General features: G+C 39.0%; 1 protein-coding gene across 3 annotated transcripts in view; it reads right to left on the minus strand.

Moving 5' to 3' along the window:
- The window catches only part of SLIT2 (slit guidance ligand 2), a 353995-nt gene that overhangs the window by 10129 nt on the left and 328972 nt on the right, over nt 1–14894 (minus strand). For 2 of the 3 annotated variants that reach the window (XM_081812557.1, XM_081812556.1), the window contains 4 exons: nt 13141–13234; nt 7894–8031; nt 7545–7785; nt 5810–5940 (listed from right to left, as the gene is read on the minus strand). In XM_081812557.1, coding sequence (XP_081668683.1) covers nt 5810–5940; nt 7545–7785; nt 7894–8031; nt 13141–13234 — 604 coding nt within the window. Of the gene's footprint in view, nt 1–1615; nt 4632–5809; nt 5941–7544; nt 7786–7893; nt 8032–13140; nt 13235–14894 lie in introns of those variants that run through there. The other variant, XM_081812558.1, reaches the window with a different exon arrangement.

Here is a 14894-nt window from a genome sequence, read left to right on the forward strand (position 1 = left end):
CGAACCATGAGAGACGATGGACTCTGAAAAACAAACTGAGGGTTCTAGAGGGGAGGGGGTGGGGGGATGGGTTAGCCTGGTGAGGGGTATTAAAGAGGGCACGTATTGAATGGAGCACTGGGTGTTATGCACAAACAATGAATCATGGAACACTTCATCTAGAACTAATGATGTAATGTATGGGGATTAACATAAGAATAAAAAAAAAACAACGTTAATTTTTAAAAATTGAAGCCTAGTTGACACAATGTTACATTAGTGTCAGGTGTACAAAACAGTAATCCAACAACTCTAAACATTATGCTGTGCTCACAAGCGTGGCTACCATTTGTCACCCAACGTTATTATAGTAACACTGACTATACTCTCCATGCTGTGCCTTTTATCCCTGTGACTTATTCATTCCATAACCGGAAGCCTGATTTCCTCATTGTTAAACAGTAGTTGACCGTGTTTCCAAAGAAGCTGTCTGGTTTGGAAAACTACATTAATCTGAATCTAAAGAAAGAAGCATGCCATTTTTATTAATTTTTTTTAAAGTTTCTGCCTATTTAGATGAAAAAAAAAGTCACTTTGAAAGGCAATTATTAGTCTACTTGAGAAAAAAAAATGTGTTACTCCACCCCTATCTGAGGGCTGTCATTCGTTCATGGCATTATTACCAAGTTGCTCTTTATGCTATTCGCTAGGCACTATAAAAATTCGGCGTGTGTGATATTCTACTTTATTCACTTGTTAAGTAGCCTATGTCATCTCTGTTTTTGCTGATTCCTTAGACAGCAGGTGCTGGCAAATCTATAACAACTGGCTCTCTGAGATAAGAAAAAGAGCCCGGACTTGGAGCATTTGCGGACTTCTGTGGTGGACGTATTCCCAGCAGGGCTGGTTTCAAGGCCAACCTCAAGCATGAGGTCTTGGAATTTGGATATGGGAAGAGATGCACACCATGGGCTCTCAGAGCACAGCTCAAATATATTCCTTTTCTACAGGTGGTTCTCAAATTGTGCTCCCTTGACCAGAGCATCACCTGGGAACTTGTAACAATGAAACTTTGGGGGCTCATCCAAGATCTGAATCAGAAACGAGAGGTGGACCAGTCATCTGTTCTTTAACATACTTTTCGGGTGATTTTGATGCACGTTATTGGAAAACAATAGCTTCTCACCACTGCCTGCAGAGCTGGCCTTGTGAGCAGTATGCAGGTCTGTAAGAAATGTTGGGCTTCTGTCAGATAGAAGAAATAAAATGAGAAAATGTGCACATGCTACTTCAATTCTGGGAAGAAGGAATAATTACTACATCTTGGGTTCTCTTAAACACACTTAAAGCTGTGTTAAGTACTCTCTCTAGACATAATTCCATGAAATAATGGTTCTCACGTCAATTCATTTGACACACCGACATCTAAAATGAAGCCTTTTAAAAAACAAAAAGAATAAAAAATAAAAAAAACATACAGAACTAACTTAATGTAGAATTATTTTCCCCTAATTTTATCAGATTTCATTTACTAAAATAAACAAAATCCATTTCCATCCATGTTGAAGAGTAACCAGGCAACTGAAAAGACAACCTGATACACAAAATTATTCCCATAAGCAATTTTCCAACAGCACATTAAATAATGCAATTTGGAAAATGAGTTTTCACTAAAGTCAATGTTATATAACATAAAATCATGCCATTAAACTGAACAAATTCTCTGGTGTAAGAATATGTAAAAATACTCCCTTTTAAAATACTAGTGTACTTTTAATAATGTTATGTAAAGCAGAAACACATCAAGATCCGAACATTTAATTCAACCAAACATAATAATTATTAAGCAATTTATGGGAAGCTGATGGCAACATGTTATTGATGGGTTTCTCCATAACGATGGAGAGGTAATACCTGTCATCAGAGGTCACATTTTAGTAAGTCCTGAGCAAGGTCAGAGGCATTTGAATAAATACCAGAAAACAGTAGGAGCAGAGTTAAGACTTGGAACAAATTTCAAGTTGGAGGTAAAGGAAAGAAAAAGAGTAAGAATAACTCCCATTACACTTCTGTGCCCAAGAAGATGGTGCTGCCTCTCAATGAAATTAGGAATGTGACAGGGACATGGGTTTGGGTGAAGCAAAGGAAATGAACTCCATTTTGGACATTCTAACTTTATGATACTAATAGCTAGCATTGTTTAATATTTGGTATGTGTTGTTCTAAATATTTTCTCGTGTATCAAATCATAAAATTCTTACTACAATCGTACAAAGATGGAAGTGTGATTTACTATACCCATTTGCCAGGTGAGGCCCAGAGAGCTTATGCAACTTACTCATGGCACGCAGTGAATCGATGGCAGAGTTGAGACCTGAATCAAGGCAGGCTGTCTTTAGAGCATCTGCTCTTTTCTATTCAATTTTTGTTTTTGTTTTTGTTTTAAAGATTTTATTTATTTATTTGACAGAGAGACAGAGAGAGAGCACAAGTAGGCAGAGAGACAGGCAGAGGGGGAGGGAGAAGCAGGCTCTCTGCTGAGCAGGGAACCCGGCACAGGGTTCCATCCCAGGACCCCGGGATCATGACCTGAGCCCAAGGCAGCCGCTCAACCGACTGAGCCACCCAGGCGCCCCTATTCAATTTTCGTTTTGAGTGCTAATGACATTCAAATGGTTCAAAAATCAAAATGATGTAAAGTGGTATTCATATACAAATCTTGCTTCCACCCCACTCCTTCCTCTCTATTCCTAGTTTTTCTTTATGCAAATCATAAAAATAAAAAAATATATATTTATCCACCTTTGACACTGTTTCACCTTTTTTTTTCCTTTTCAACTGAGCAATATACCTTGAAAATCTTCCAGTAACTTAGATAGAGAACTTCCTCCTCCCCCTCCTTCCTCCCTCCCTCCCTCCTTCTCTTTACTTTTTAACAGTACATTCCATTGTGTGGATGTACCATAGTTTATTTAGATAGAAACTTGGGCTGTTTCCTAACTTCTGTTTTTACAAGCAATGCCACAGTGAGTACGTGTGCACATATCAATTATCTTCAGGTCCATCTGTAGCATAAATTCCCAGAAGGGGGATTTCATAGGTCAGGGAGTAAATGTATTTGTAATCTGGATAGTTATTTTCAAACGGCGCTCTACAGACATTGTAAACAATCTGTACTTCTCGTGTTATGGTATAAGGCTAGAAGATACACTTTCAAGTCCTCTGCTATACTCCAGAAAGAGATACCAGAAAAATCTTCCTGCCTTGCTAGAATGAGGACAATGTGAGTGGAGAAATGAGCATGGAGCTGAGTTTGGAATTTCATCCTCAGAGGGACCTAACCAGGTATGTGCTGTATTATTGTTTATAGACAGGATTTCTGAGTCACAGAAAGATTAAGTATCTGCTCCACGTTTATCCACTAGTAATTGGCCAAGTCTAGATCTGAAAACATATCTTAGCCACTATGTTTTTTTACTTGTCAAAGGTTAAATCTCCTAGTGTGTTGAAATAATTTAATTGTTCTCTATAGCTTCTATTTCGAAGAAGCATTTTTTCTATTCCATAATGGTGTATGAATATATCTATATCTCTCTATATGTAATATGCACATTTTATATACATAATCCATATCAATCAATCATCTCTCTACCTGAGTCCAAGTAATTGCTACTTTTCTTTTACTTAAAAATAATGTGATGACTTTTCTTGGTTTCTGTGCCATAAACCATAAACCAAGATGTCTCCATTAGATGATCTGCAAACAGAGAAGTGGACTTCTGGTTCATAATGAAAAGTGTACCATGTGATATTATTCTTTTTTTGTAAACATCCCATGGTATGCTCTACTGTTTGTTAAGCAAAAATGGTAAGAATATAAACTCAAAACTCAAAATAAGCTCTTTATGGTAACTTCTCATTGTGATATAACCATGTGGGTTTCTACAACTTATCTAGAAACATTTTAAGTATATTTTATGTGAACACTAACTTTAATAAGCCAACCTCAAGAACCTTTACTATGATTTCAGAGAGTTCTATGCTCTTCCGTTGCATACAATAGAACAAAAAAGTAAAAAAAAAAAAAAAAAGGAGCACAAAATCAATCTTCTGAAACTTTTTGATGGGCTGAAACAAATTGAGGCTACATAATTTAAGGCCTAGCAATATCTAAAATGTTGGCATTAATTCATCACCATTTGGAGATGAAATTCATATTCCATTTGGAAACCAGTAATTATGTGTTTGTTTCCATGCTCTATATATTCCCAAGTGGGTTAGCTCACCACCAAAAGGACTCACCAATTGGCATCTACTTTCCTGGAACTGTTATAAAGTCTCAAATAGGATGAGAAGGCTTTTGAAGCACATCAGTACATACGTCAATAACGTAGAGGCCAGTTTCTCCAACTTTATGTCCAAGTCAATGCCCCGAAATTTGTTGCCGATCATGTTTGGCTTACAGATGCATTTTGTTCACCACATACGGTATTTAACAAAAATGTCAATCAATACTCAAAGGACGGAATACTTTATATTAAAAAAAAATCCAGATTTATGCCTTTCCTTCAAAAATAAGTGTTCTGGTAAAGCTGGGGCCCACATTTTCCCATGGCAGCATTCAGGGAGAACTGGGTGGATGCAGTCTGGCCCTGTTTTGACAAAAGTTTGCTTTTAGTTCACTCCAGACACAAAGGCTCCTATTATGTTACCAACCTCAATGTAACTTAAAAAGTTAGATCTTCTCAAGAGTCAAATGATGAGAACATATTCTTCTCTAGCAACTGGCCTGATTAGTTTATTTAAGCTACCTGCCTGAAAAGAAACTGACCGTATATGACTTGGTGACCTTGCTCTAACTGGTGTCAGTTACTTCTACAGGTGGATAAGTAAACTAGGTAACTTGGTGTAAGATGATGGTGAATTGGTGTTGAGATCCAACAGAGGGCTCTGAAGGTTAATCTTATGCCAAAAGCACATTTCCAGCAAAATTTATGTCCCATGAATACCACTCCTTTCATAACTTCAAAGTATCATCAATCTTATTACATTATTAGAAAACTTACAAATTAAATAACATTACCGATCACATACTGTATGTGTCCATTGGCTTCTTCTGTATAATCTCCCTAAGAGCAAGGTCTTTGTTCCTTAAAGCTTGGATCCATGCCTGGCACATAGTAGGTGCTCAGTAAATATGCGTTGCATGAAAGGTAATGTTAAATGACTCACTGTGCTGGGTATCTTGCAGGTTCTTCTCTAGAGCTACTCTCCACCTGTCTTCACCCTGCTTTGGGCCCTGGGAGGCTCATGAGCAAATTATATTATTGCAATCAGCAGATTCCTTTTTTTCTGGAATCCGATTTGGTCAAAGGGGAGCCCGGGCAGGGCCTTGTCGGGCAGAAGAAGAGTGAGGTTGGATATTTAAAACCCCGGTGCCTTCTCTGAGGACTGACTTCATCCCTTCATTGAAGGTCACAGCGGCTGCCAGGCAGTCGGAGACACAAGTCCTATTCTGAGCATGGATTTCCATAACTGCTGCCCCCACTCACCCCTTCAAGCATGGGGAGGGGAGTAGCTGTATCCCTCATTACTGGCCCCCCGGTTACTGTACGCTAACAGTCTTTATAAGAATTTCCCTTGAGACTCTCTCCTCCATTATCCAACTTGAGCATGACATCTGTTCCTGCCAGGCCCGTAAGTAATACACTTATCATAACGGCTGCTATGGCCCAATTATTCCCTCCGCTCGCCATTACAGAATAACAGAGGAGCCATGGCTTCTCACTGAACCGCTTTTCACCTCTACCAGTAACTGAGAGACCTTCACCTGTAAATGGCAGAAGCCGGGTGTGAGCCGGTGTCATAGCTCGCGCGGACCCGTCCCCGGTACAGTTCGACGGCAATATGGTCCTTGTCGCCCTTATACAGGAGGATTCCGCTGTCTTCATCTGTGGCAATCTGGTAGGAAGTAACCCTGACGTTAGCAGGATGCACAGTCACCAAAAAGCAGCCAGACTGCTCAGTGCAGGGTTTTTACTCTTAGCTGATTTTTCCCTTATGCTGTGAGAAAGTAATAATGCAAGGCAGACGGAAATGAGGACTTGAAAGGTGACCTGTTCCTAAGTTATTTTGATGCGATAAGTTCATAAAGAATTAAAAAACAAAACCAGTAACAGATACTTAAGGAAACACCTTGGGACGTACCTAAAACTTTCTCTGCTGGAGATTTTCATTTACCTGGTCTTTTTGCTCCTATTCGTCACTGTGAGGGCATGAACAGGGGAAAATCTCTGTTTTTCTCCGGCTTTTTGGCCTTTTTGGGCTTTTAAAGGACCAATTTGTTAAAAATTGGGACTTACACCTGAACCCCGCTAGGTACTTCTTGTAACAATCTGGTGAGGCAAATGTTGGAAGGGAGGGAGACAGGCTTTTTAAAGAAAGCCTGCCTGTCTTCCTGAGTCCCATTCCTCATGACACTGGGGTGTCAGGGTAAACCAAATAAGGGGTGGCATCTATAGGAAATCTGCTAAAGTCATTTGAATTCAAAATACATTAAAATATTTTTCTTACCAGATTAAAAAAAAAAAACAAAAACATGCAGCCCCAATATGCCCCATGTGTCCTGAATTCATAACTCCTCACCTAGTCTCGCCTCCTCGGCACGGGTCTGACTAACTTGCTCAAAGGGACAGGTGACTTGGTGAAAAGTCTTACAATAACATTTGAGTTTGTTCAATTCATGTCACTTTTATTTTTTTTAAGATTTTTTATTTGAGAGAGAAAGACAGTGAGCGAGAGAACCAAAGCCGGGGGGAGGAACAGAGAAACAGAGGGAGAAGCAGACTCCTGGCTGAGTAGGCTCAATCCCAGGACCCTGGGATCATGACTTGAGCTGAAGGCAGACGCTTAACAGACTGAGCCACCTAGGTGCCCTCATGTCACTTCTTTTTTTTTTTTTTTTAAAGATTTTATTTATTTATTTGAGAGAGAATGAGAGAGAGCAAGCACATGAGAGGGGGGAGGGTCAGAGGGAGAAGCAGGCTCCCTGCTGAGCAGGGATCCCGATGCGGGACTCGATCCCGGGACTCCAGGATCACGACCTGAGCCGAAGGCAGTCGCCTAACCAACTGAGCCACCCAGGCGCCCCTCTCATGTCACTTCTTAAAGGTTCTGCGTAAAGAGTTCAAAGGCGCTGGCTGAATATTTTGTCAAGGTGTGGTCTCACCTGTGCTCTCCTTACCTGCAGGTCTCCTAAGAAAAGCCCCCACCCCTTGCAGAGCCCCTGCCCCATTCACCAGAGCACAAAACATGTTTTGTTGTTCTCTCTGTGTTTCACAATCAAGTAGTGAATAAAAATACCTGGTTCCCCTGTAGTTTTGAAAAACACAAATGTTGGAGAGAAGAATAACTAGAGCTTTTCACACAGCATTTTCTTTGTGTTATGAGGATGGGAACTGTCTCTTTAAGAAAGAATCACTCATGAACTACCATTGATGTTGATGATTTGAAGTTGAAGGTGGTTTAGGATGAAATCAGCTCTTGCTCCCGGGGGCACAGCTTACCTGTAGGGTGATGTTCGTTTGAGGCCGGACCTTGGCTGAAGGAATTTGAAGATAAGACTCTTTGTTGACAAAATTCACGCTGACCAACTTTTCACACTTCTCTCCCTGGTAGCCCGGCAAACACTGGCAGATGGGCTCATTTATCCTGATGATGCACTGGGCTCCATTCTGACAATCAAAGTTATCACAGGGGCTGGTTCGAGGGAGGACCATGGGTGGAGAAAATTCACAGAACAGGCCACTAAAGAAAACAGAGCAATAGCACATTGTTTTTACTTAATTGCCGAGATGAGTTGAAGCCTTTCTGTGAGACTGAACTCTAAATACAAACCTCTGTTTCTACTTTTACCTGTAACCTTCGGGGCAGATGCACGTATAGCCATTCACTGCATCCGTGCAGTGGGCTCCGTTTCTACACTTGTGATCTTGGCAGTCATCAAAGTCAATGTCGCAGTGCTCACCCACATATCCTGGTGTGCAGTCGCACCTGTTTGAGCAAGCACGTAAATAGTTTCACACCCAACTGAGCCAAAGTAAGTAAAAGGGTTGCATTTCATCTAGAAAAATGGGCACTGTCTTTACAAACTTACTGAGTACACCTAAAACCACTGTAGGTGTGTGTCAACTATACTTCAATACAAATAAGTGAAAATGAAAGCAAAAAATGCAAAACTCACGTGAACAGACTGATAGAGCCCTGAAATTAATGGATGCCTAGAAAAGTTATTCCATGATTTTTCACTGTGATCTTTCAGAGGGATGGTTAGGACTCTGATGATAGTGAGCATCCACAATCCCAATGAGCACAGAATTGCACCTGTATTCCTCCTTCCCACCCATCCTTCCTTCTTTCCTTCTCCCTATCATGTTTGCTTTTCTGCTTCCCTCCTCCCTCCCTCTTCCTTCCCCCCTCCTCCACCTTCCTTCCCTTCCTCTCTCTCCTTCCCTCCTCTATCCTCTCTCCCCTCCCTCCCTCTGTCCCCACTATTTTTGCCTATAGTGTTCTCTGTTTTCATTTGCTCTGATTCCCTTGAACAGTGGAAACCAAAAAAAAAAAAAAAAATGCTATGTTGTAAAATTTACTAAGAATATTAAACATATTTTAAAAATAATTAATGTTTTTGTTTTCTCATAGAGAAGGGATGTATTGGAATAAAATAGAATTTTATGAAAAAAAATTTATGTCAACATTGGACACCCTAATTCATAATGAATCCAGATAATCATTATGTCAGAGCTGGGCTGACCTAATGGAGTAGGACAGGGAAAAAAATTAAAAAATGCCTGGGGTCAATTCCACTGACAGCTCTGAGCTTGTTTGTTTACTCTAGGGGCAGAAGGGAAGAAGGGGTCCCAGCCGCATTGATGGTGAAGAACCAGAGATAATATACACCTGACGTTCTTGGAGCGCGTCCTCCGTGCCATGCCCTGTTCTAACCACTTGGCATACATGGATTCACTGAATCCTTCTCCAGGGTCATGGATTCGTTGAATCCTTCTTCAGGGTCCACTATTTCACTTGACATATGAGGGAAATGAAGGACAAACTGGTTAAGGACCTTACCCAAGGGCATTCAACTTGTAAGTGCCACAGCCAGGTAGGAAACCCAAGCAATCTGGCAAGAGAGCCTGGATTTCTAACCACTGAAGGATGAAGCACTTTATAGTTGCTGGAGGAAAAAGCAGTGTGTCAGGTGCAGTGGTTTTCAAAGGATGCTCTGAGGAGCGATAAGGGACCAGAGAAGGGAAGGAGGCTTTTGGCAGCTTCCTGCTTCCCTCCTTTCTCCTGCAACACTCTCCTGTTGGATTTATTAGTTTTACATGTTGGGCTTCCATGAGCATTTCTGTTTGGGGTTTAAGAGAGGGCTCACTGACTCTAGAAAAACAAACAAACCAGGAACCTACAGTTTATTTAAAGCTTTATAGAATTTGGACTTTGCAGTTACACAGAACTGGGTTTATATCCTGGCTTCATCTCTACATTTATGCAATCCTGACTAACTTTACTTAAACCTAGGTGTTCATATCTTCCTCACGGTACAAAATAATTTTCATCTCATGGGTTTGTTAAAAGATTAAATAAAACACTATCTGTAAAAGACTCAGTATAGTGGTTTGATATATAATGCATGATCAATAAATGGTAAGGATTTAAACAATAATTCTATTAAGTCTTCATAATTCTATAAAAGTCTTTGTGGTTTAGTCTTGACTAATTTTCCAGTTTTCTATTTCAAAGCCATTAGGATTTAAATGAACGAGGATAATTAAAAATGCCGAAGTGAATGTGGACATTACTGAACACCAAGGGTTTTCTCTGAAAAATGCAAAATCAGGATTTAAGAGTTACCAGAGGGCTGATGAATTAAAATAAATGGGGGTATATAGCCTCTAAGGAGAACAGACTTTCAGCTCTGCATGTATGAATTAGGAAATAAAATGAGCTCACTGCAGAAGCATGCTTGCTCGAGAGCCAGTGGTTTTAATACTAAATCATAACACAGCAAAGTAAACAACACATCTGAAGTTAAATGGATCTTAAGTGGCCATATACGTCCTCAAATAGATGGACAAAGTCTGGGGAGAGAGCTTCCATCAATGTTAATGTGAGCAGAACCACTGAAATGCCAGGCATTAAAAGAAAGAAGAAATGCTTTGAAACACTCTGAATTATTTATCTGAGAAAAGAAATCAAAGTAAAAGATAAGAGAACCACATACTCACCACCAGTGGCTAAGAGCTATTTTATATTCTCTTCTCAACAAATACTATTTTTCAAGCCCATTAGAACTTGGAGTCACGTTATGACCACCATTTTTTTTTGTCTTTCTCTTACTCCTCAGATCAAATTTCAAAACAGAAGAAAATATTTAATTAAGAATTCCTTAAGGTTTGTATTATCAATAAAACCTCTCCCACTCCCTCAACTCTATTATCTGCCAAGGAGTGAGGAAGAAAGCAAAAAGTATAAGTTATTCGGTGGAAAAGCCCAACAGCTGACTAAGAAAGATACATGCTTGAAAATACTGCTTATGGCAAATCACGATCTAAAAATATCTCAAAGTAATTTAGGAGATTTATGAGGTATATAATAAAGCAAGAAAAGTAAAACCAGCTCTGTTAGCTTAGTAATAAGAAAATGAATTTGAAGAAACAGTACAGTTTGTCCAAACAACATTTGTCAGTAGAGGTTTCTTTAACAGCTTCATATAGTTTTGGGCTTTAAGCCCATTTTCTTTTTTGCAACTCCCTCTCTCAAAATGTGCAGTTGCTTATAATATGAGAGTAACAGCATACACCGTGACTTTACCTGCGTTCTGCTAAACTAATACAGCTATAAAACAAGCTCACAAGTTATTGCTGAAAATAATGGGTGTCCAAATCAGCTTGCCCATAAGCCAGTAAGATGCACTTCTGCGTGTGTAATTTAATCGATGGTAAAGAGAAGATACTGAATTAAGGAGTAGTCTTTTTGAAGACAAACTCCCTTATTTTTTAATAGTTTCCTTTAAGTTCTACGGATTCTTTATCTTATAATTACGATGCACAAAGCCCTGTGGCATGTGCATGGCAGATAAGCAGTTCTGGAAAACCACTTGCTTTCCTGATGAATTTCTCTGAGAAATGATAATATTTGTTATGTATGTAAGTGGTGGCTTTTCCTTTTTTTTCTTTTTCCTTCTTTCTTTCTTTTTTTTTTTTGGTAAGTGGTGGATTTTCATTTTGCTAAATTCAATTGTGGGCAGATCAAAGACATTAGGAGTTAAAATAATTTACCTTCAGTACTTGGATGAACAAAATGCAATGCAGAATCTTGTATAAATAAATATTTCAGTAAGACCTCCGGTTTTTGCATAGGGTTGTAAACTAAAATATAATGGAAAGTAGAATCAAAGATATTCTTTTCTTTTTCAATAAGGTATCAAATGGAATCAGTGGGTACTGAACTATATTTGTTTATTCTTTTTTTTTTAAGATTTTATTTATTTGAGAGAGAGGGAAAGAGGGAGGGAGGGAGGGAGGGAGAGGGAGAGAGAATCAGAAGCAGACTCCATGCTGAGTGCAGAGCCTGACGCCAGGCTCCATCCCACCACTGTGAGATCATGACCTGAGCTGAAACCAAGAGTTGGAGCTTAACCGACTGAGCCACCCAGGCACCCCTGTATTTGTATATTCTAGAACTGTGGTTGCATATTCTAAAACCATATTTCAAACCAAAGTGAATAAAAAATATTCTGTAAATAAAATGAGAATAAGCATTTTATTCAGATTGATCTCTGAAAAGCAGGTCTGGAGATACTGACCCTACCTCCCATTCAACTTAGAGTATCTGATAATCTGTGGACAACTATCAAAATGTTAGAGTTCCAGCTCAATTCCCATCTTATAAAACTGTTCCCCACCCAAGCAATCTTTAATTCTTTGAATCCTATGGCAATTATGCCTGGGTCATTTCACTGAGAAGATAAAGTATGTGAATGTGAGTAGCTATAAAACACTACATAAGATGGTAGTATTACCACGTACCCTGACCCATGGTAGGTGCTCAATCAATACTGGGTAAAAGAAAAAGTCATTCTATTTGCTAGTTGTCTGATATGAGCACATCTCCACTCTTGAACCCAGTTGTGTCATTCCTGAGAATCCAACTTACCTTCTATAACAAACCAACAGTAATGTTAATAAACTACAAAACATCTTAGAGGTAACCTGTATTTGAAAAATCACCCAACTGGGAAATAGAAAACCCAGCTCCCACGTCTGCCAATGAATAACCTTGAGATCTTTGGACAGCCACCAACCTGTCTGGGTCCTGTTTTCCTCATGTTTAAAATGAAGAATTTGGACCAGATGATCTCTAAACTACTGTCCACTCTAAGAAGAGAAGTTGCTGTTGATAGACCCTTAAACTATTTCAGGATTGTGGCAAAGGAATAATTTAATTTGATACCAAACATATTTCAGGAAGATTACTGAGGAGGAAAAAGAAGTAATTTTAAAGTTCTGGGTTTACTTGAGGGAGCCCTCTATCTAGAATGACTGCTCTATCATCCCACACAAGACAAATGTAAGGTGAAAGGGGTACTATTAATAACAATGCTGAGACAATAAGCATAAACTGGGACTGTCCCCGGGCATCCTGGGACATATGGTCGGTCCCTCCACCTTCCTCACCTTGGATAGTTAAGAATTCGTGCTGGCCAAAAAAATCTCAGTTTCTTTCAATTAAACTTCCTACTTACCACAAACTCACATTCAGATAATTAAGCACCTAGTATATATTACAAATTTATCTGGCTTTCAAATACATTTAAGTAAACACAGTCAAAGGCTACTTTATTTCATGCATGACTTCCCAGGAAGAGCCAGGAAACAAATGGAAATGCTGTCTTTTATTTTCTTTCCTGTACTAAAAAAAAGAAAAAAAAAGTCCATGCTGTATAGGAACGTTTAAAAAAATGCCACTGACACTGGAGGATGTTCCTTTCATCCTGAGCAAAGGTGTGAAGTGAGGTCCTAAAAGGAAGGTGAGGAAGACAGTTCCCTGAAGAAAAACAGTGTCCCGCATTGTGAGCCCCAGACAGCTCTGACTTACTTAAATCCCTTTGGCATCAGGATGCACTTGGAGTCGTGTTGGCAGGGGTTCAGGTCCTGGGCACAGAAGTCCAGCTTCTCCTCACACAACTCGCCTGTTAACATGGCAAACAGTGTTAGTTCACAGGGAAAGGTTAACAGGCTTCCTGCCAGCAGGCTGTCATGGGCCTCAGAAGTTAGCACAGCTTGTGACTGGGAAAAAAATAAATCACAAGATAGGGAAGCAGAAGATCCAAAATGCTGGTTATGCTGCTAACCAGGCCTATGATTTGGGACAACACAACTATTGTGGTTTGTAACTAATATGAGCCCCTTTAGAATATACTATTGGAATGAGGAAAAGGAAATCTGAATGCTTTTCATTTCTGTTGTTTTATTTATGGTGATTTGGGCTTTTTATTGAGGTATAGCATATACCCCAAGGATAAATGAATAGCTAGTGAATACTTACAAACTCACCCCACTCATGTAACCAGCATCCACATCCAGACACACACCATTCACTAGCATCCCAGAAGTCTGACCCCAAGGGTAAGTAACTATCTTAACTGGGCCAAATATTAATTGTGTCTGTTTCTGAATGTGACATAAATAAAATCATTTGGTAGGTACCACTTTATGTCTTGCCTATCCCGTTGTTTTACATTTGGAAAAACAATCCTCATATCTTCATAGTCTCCAAGGTCTTATAAAGTCTGGAAGAAAAAGGCTTTGTTTCCCCCTTATGACTTAATTGCAACAATTCAACAGAATACTCCTTAGTTATATCCACTAAGATAGAAAACAGCAAAAGGAGAATCAATGGGAATAAAGGACATACACTTTTTTCCCCCCGAGTATCAGCTAGCTCATAAAGAATAAATTTTATCAATACATGAGAGCTGAAAGCATAACCATGCAGATTCTAGACACTCTATGTTGAATTACATATCTGAAAACCTCTTAAGAAATGTCTTCAGTTACAAATAATATGGTCTATTTTGTGTTAGGCCAAATATGATTTTCAGTGAGACTTTCCCAATCATTGTGTGAGATAATAACTAGAAAGATATAAAATTTAAAAGTTCCCCCTTTGCTACCTTAGCTCTAAATCACTTTTTAATTGTGTTATATATAGTAAATGAATGAATAAAGTGACAGAGCTACACCGAGCTGTTCATTTACAAGGAACTATTAGAATTTTCATTCATTCAAGGTGTGTGGATTTAAACAGTATTGGTTAAAAATCAGGAGTTTGCAGCTCATTCCTTTGTTGTAAGACTGTCCTTTTAAGGAAAAACTTTGCTACCTGGTAGAAAGAGTTGCTTAGCAACTCAATGTGGCATATTATTTATACTTCAAGATCTGTATCCATGATGCAAATATGTAAATGTACTCAGTTATTCTATCAGTTTGGTGTATGGTAAGTTAGGTTTTTTTTCTGTCTCTTAAAGCGAACTAATTACACCAAAAGTCTCATATATTTCTTCAAGAAGGCTATCTGCATCTCTAGATTTGTGATACAACAAGGTTTTAACAACATCTACATGATAAGCTATTTTTAAACAGCATTTATTTAAAGCTTTTCACTTTCAATTAGTTTTACTTTAAGTAATACCCCTTGATGGAATTCATTCATTATAATTTATCAGCCTACCATGATGAATTCATATTTAGTTTTCTAATCAAATCTAATCGGTTGGATACAGGCTTTTTACAGTAGTCTATAGACAAAGGAGCTTGTAATAACTGATGATAGAGAGGGACCATTTAAGA

The sequence above is a fragment of the Leptonychotes weddellii genome, chromosome 2, assembly GCF_054177405.1.
Source record: "Leptonychotes weddellii isolate Sample4059 chromosome 2, ASM5417740v2, whole genome shotgun sequence".
Classification (NCBI taxonomy): domain Eukaryota; kingdom Metazoa; phylum Chordata; class Mammalia; order Carnivora; family Phocidae; genus Leptonychotes; species Leptonychotes weddellii.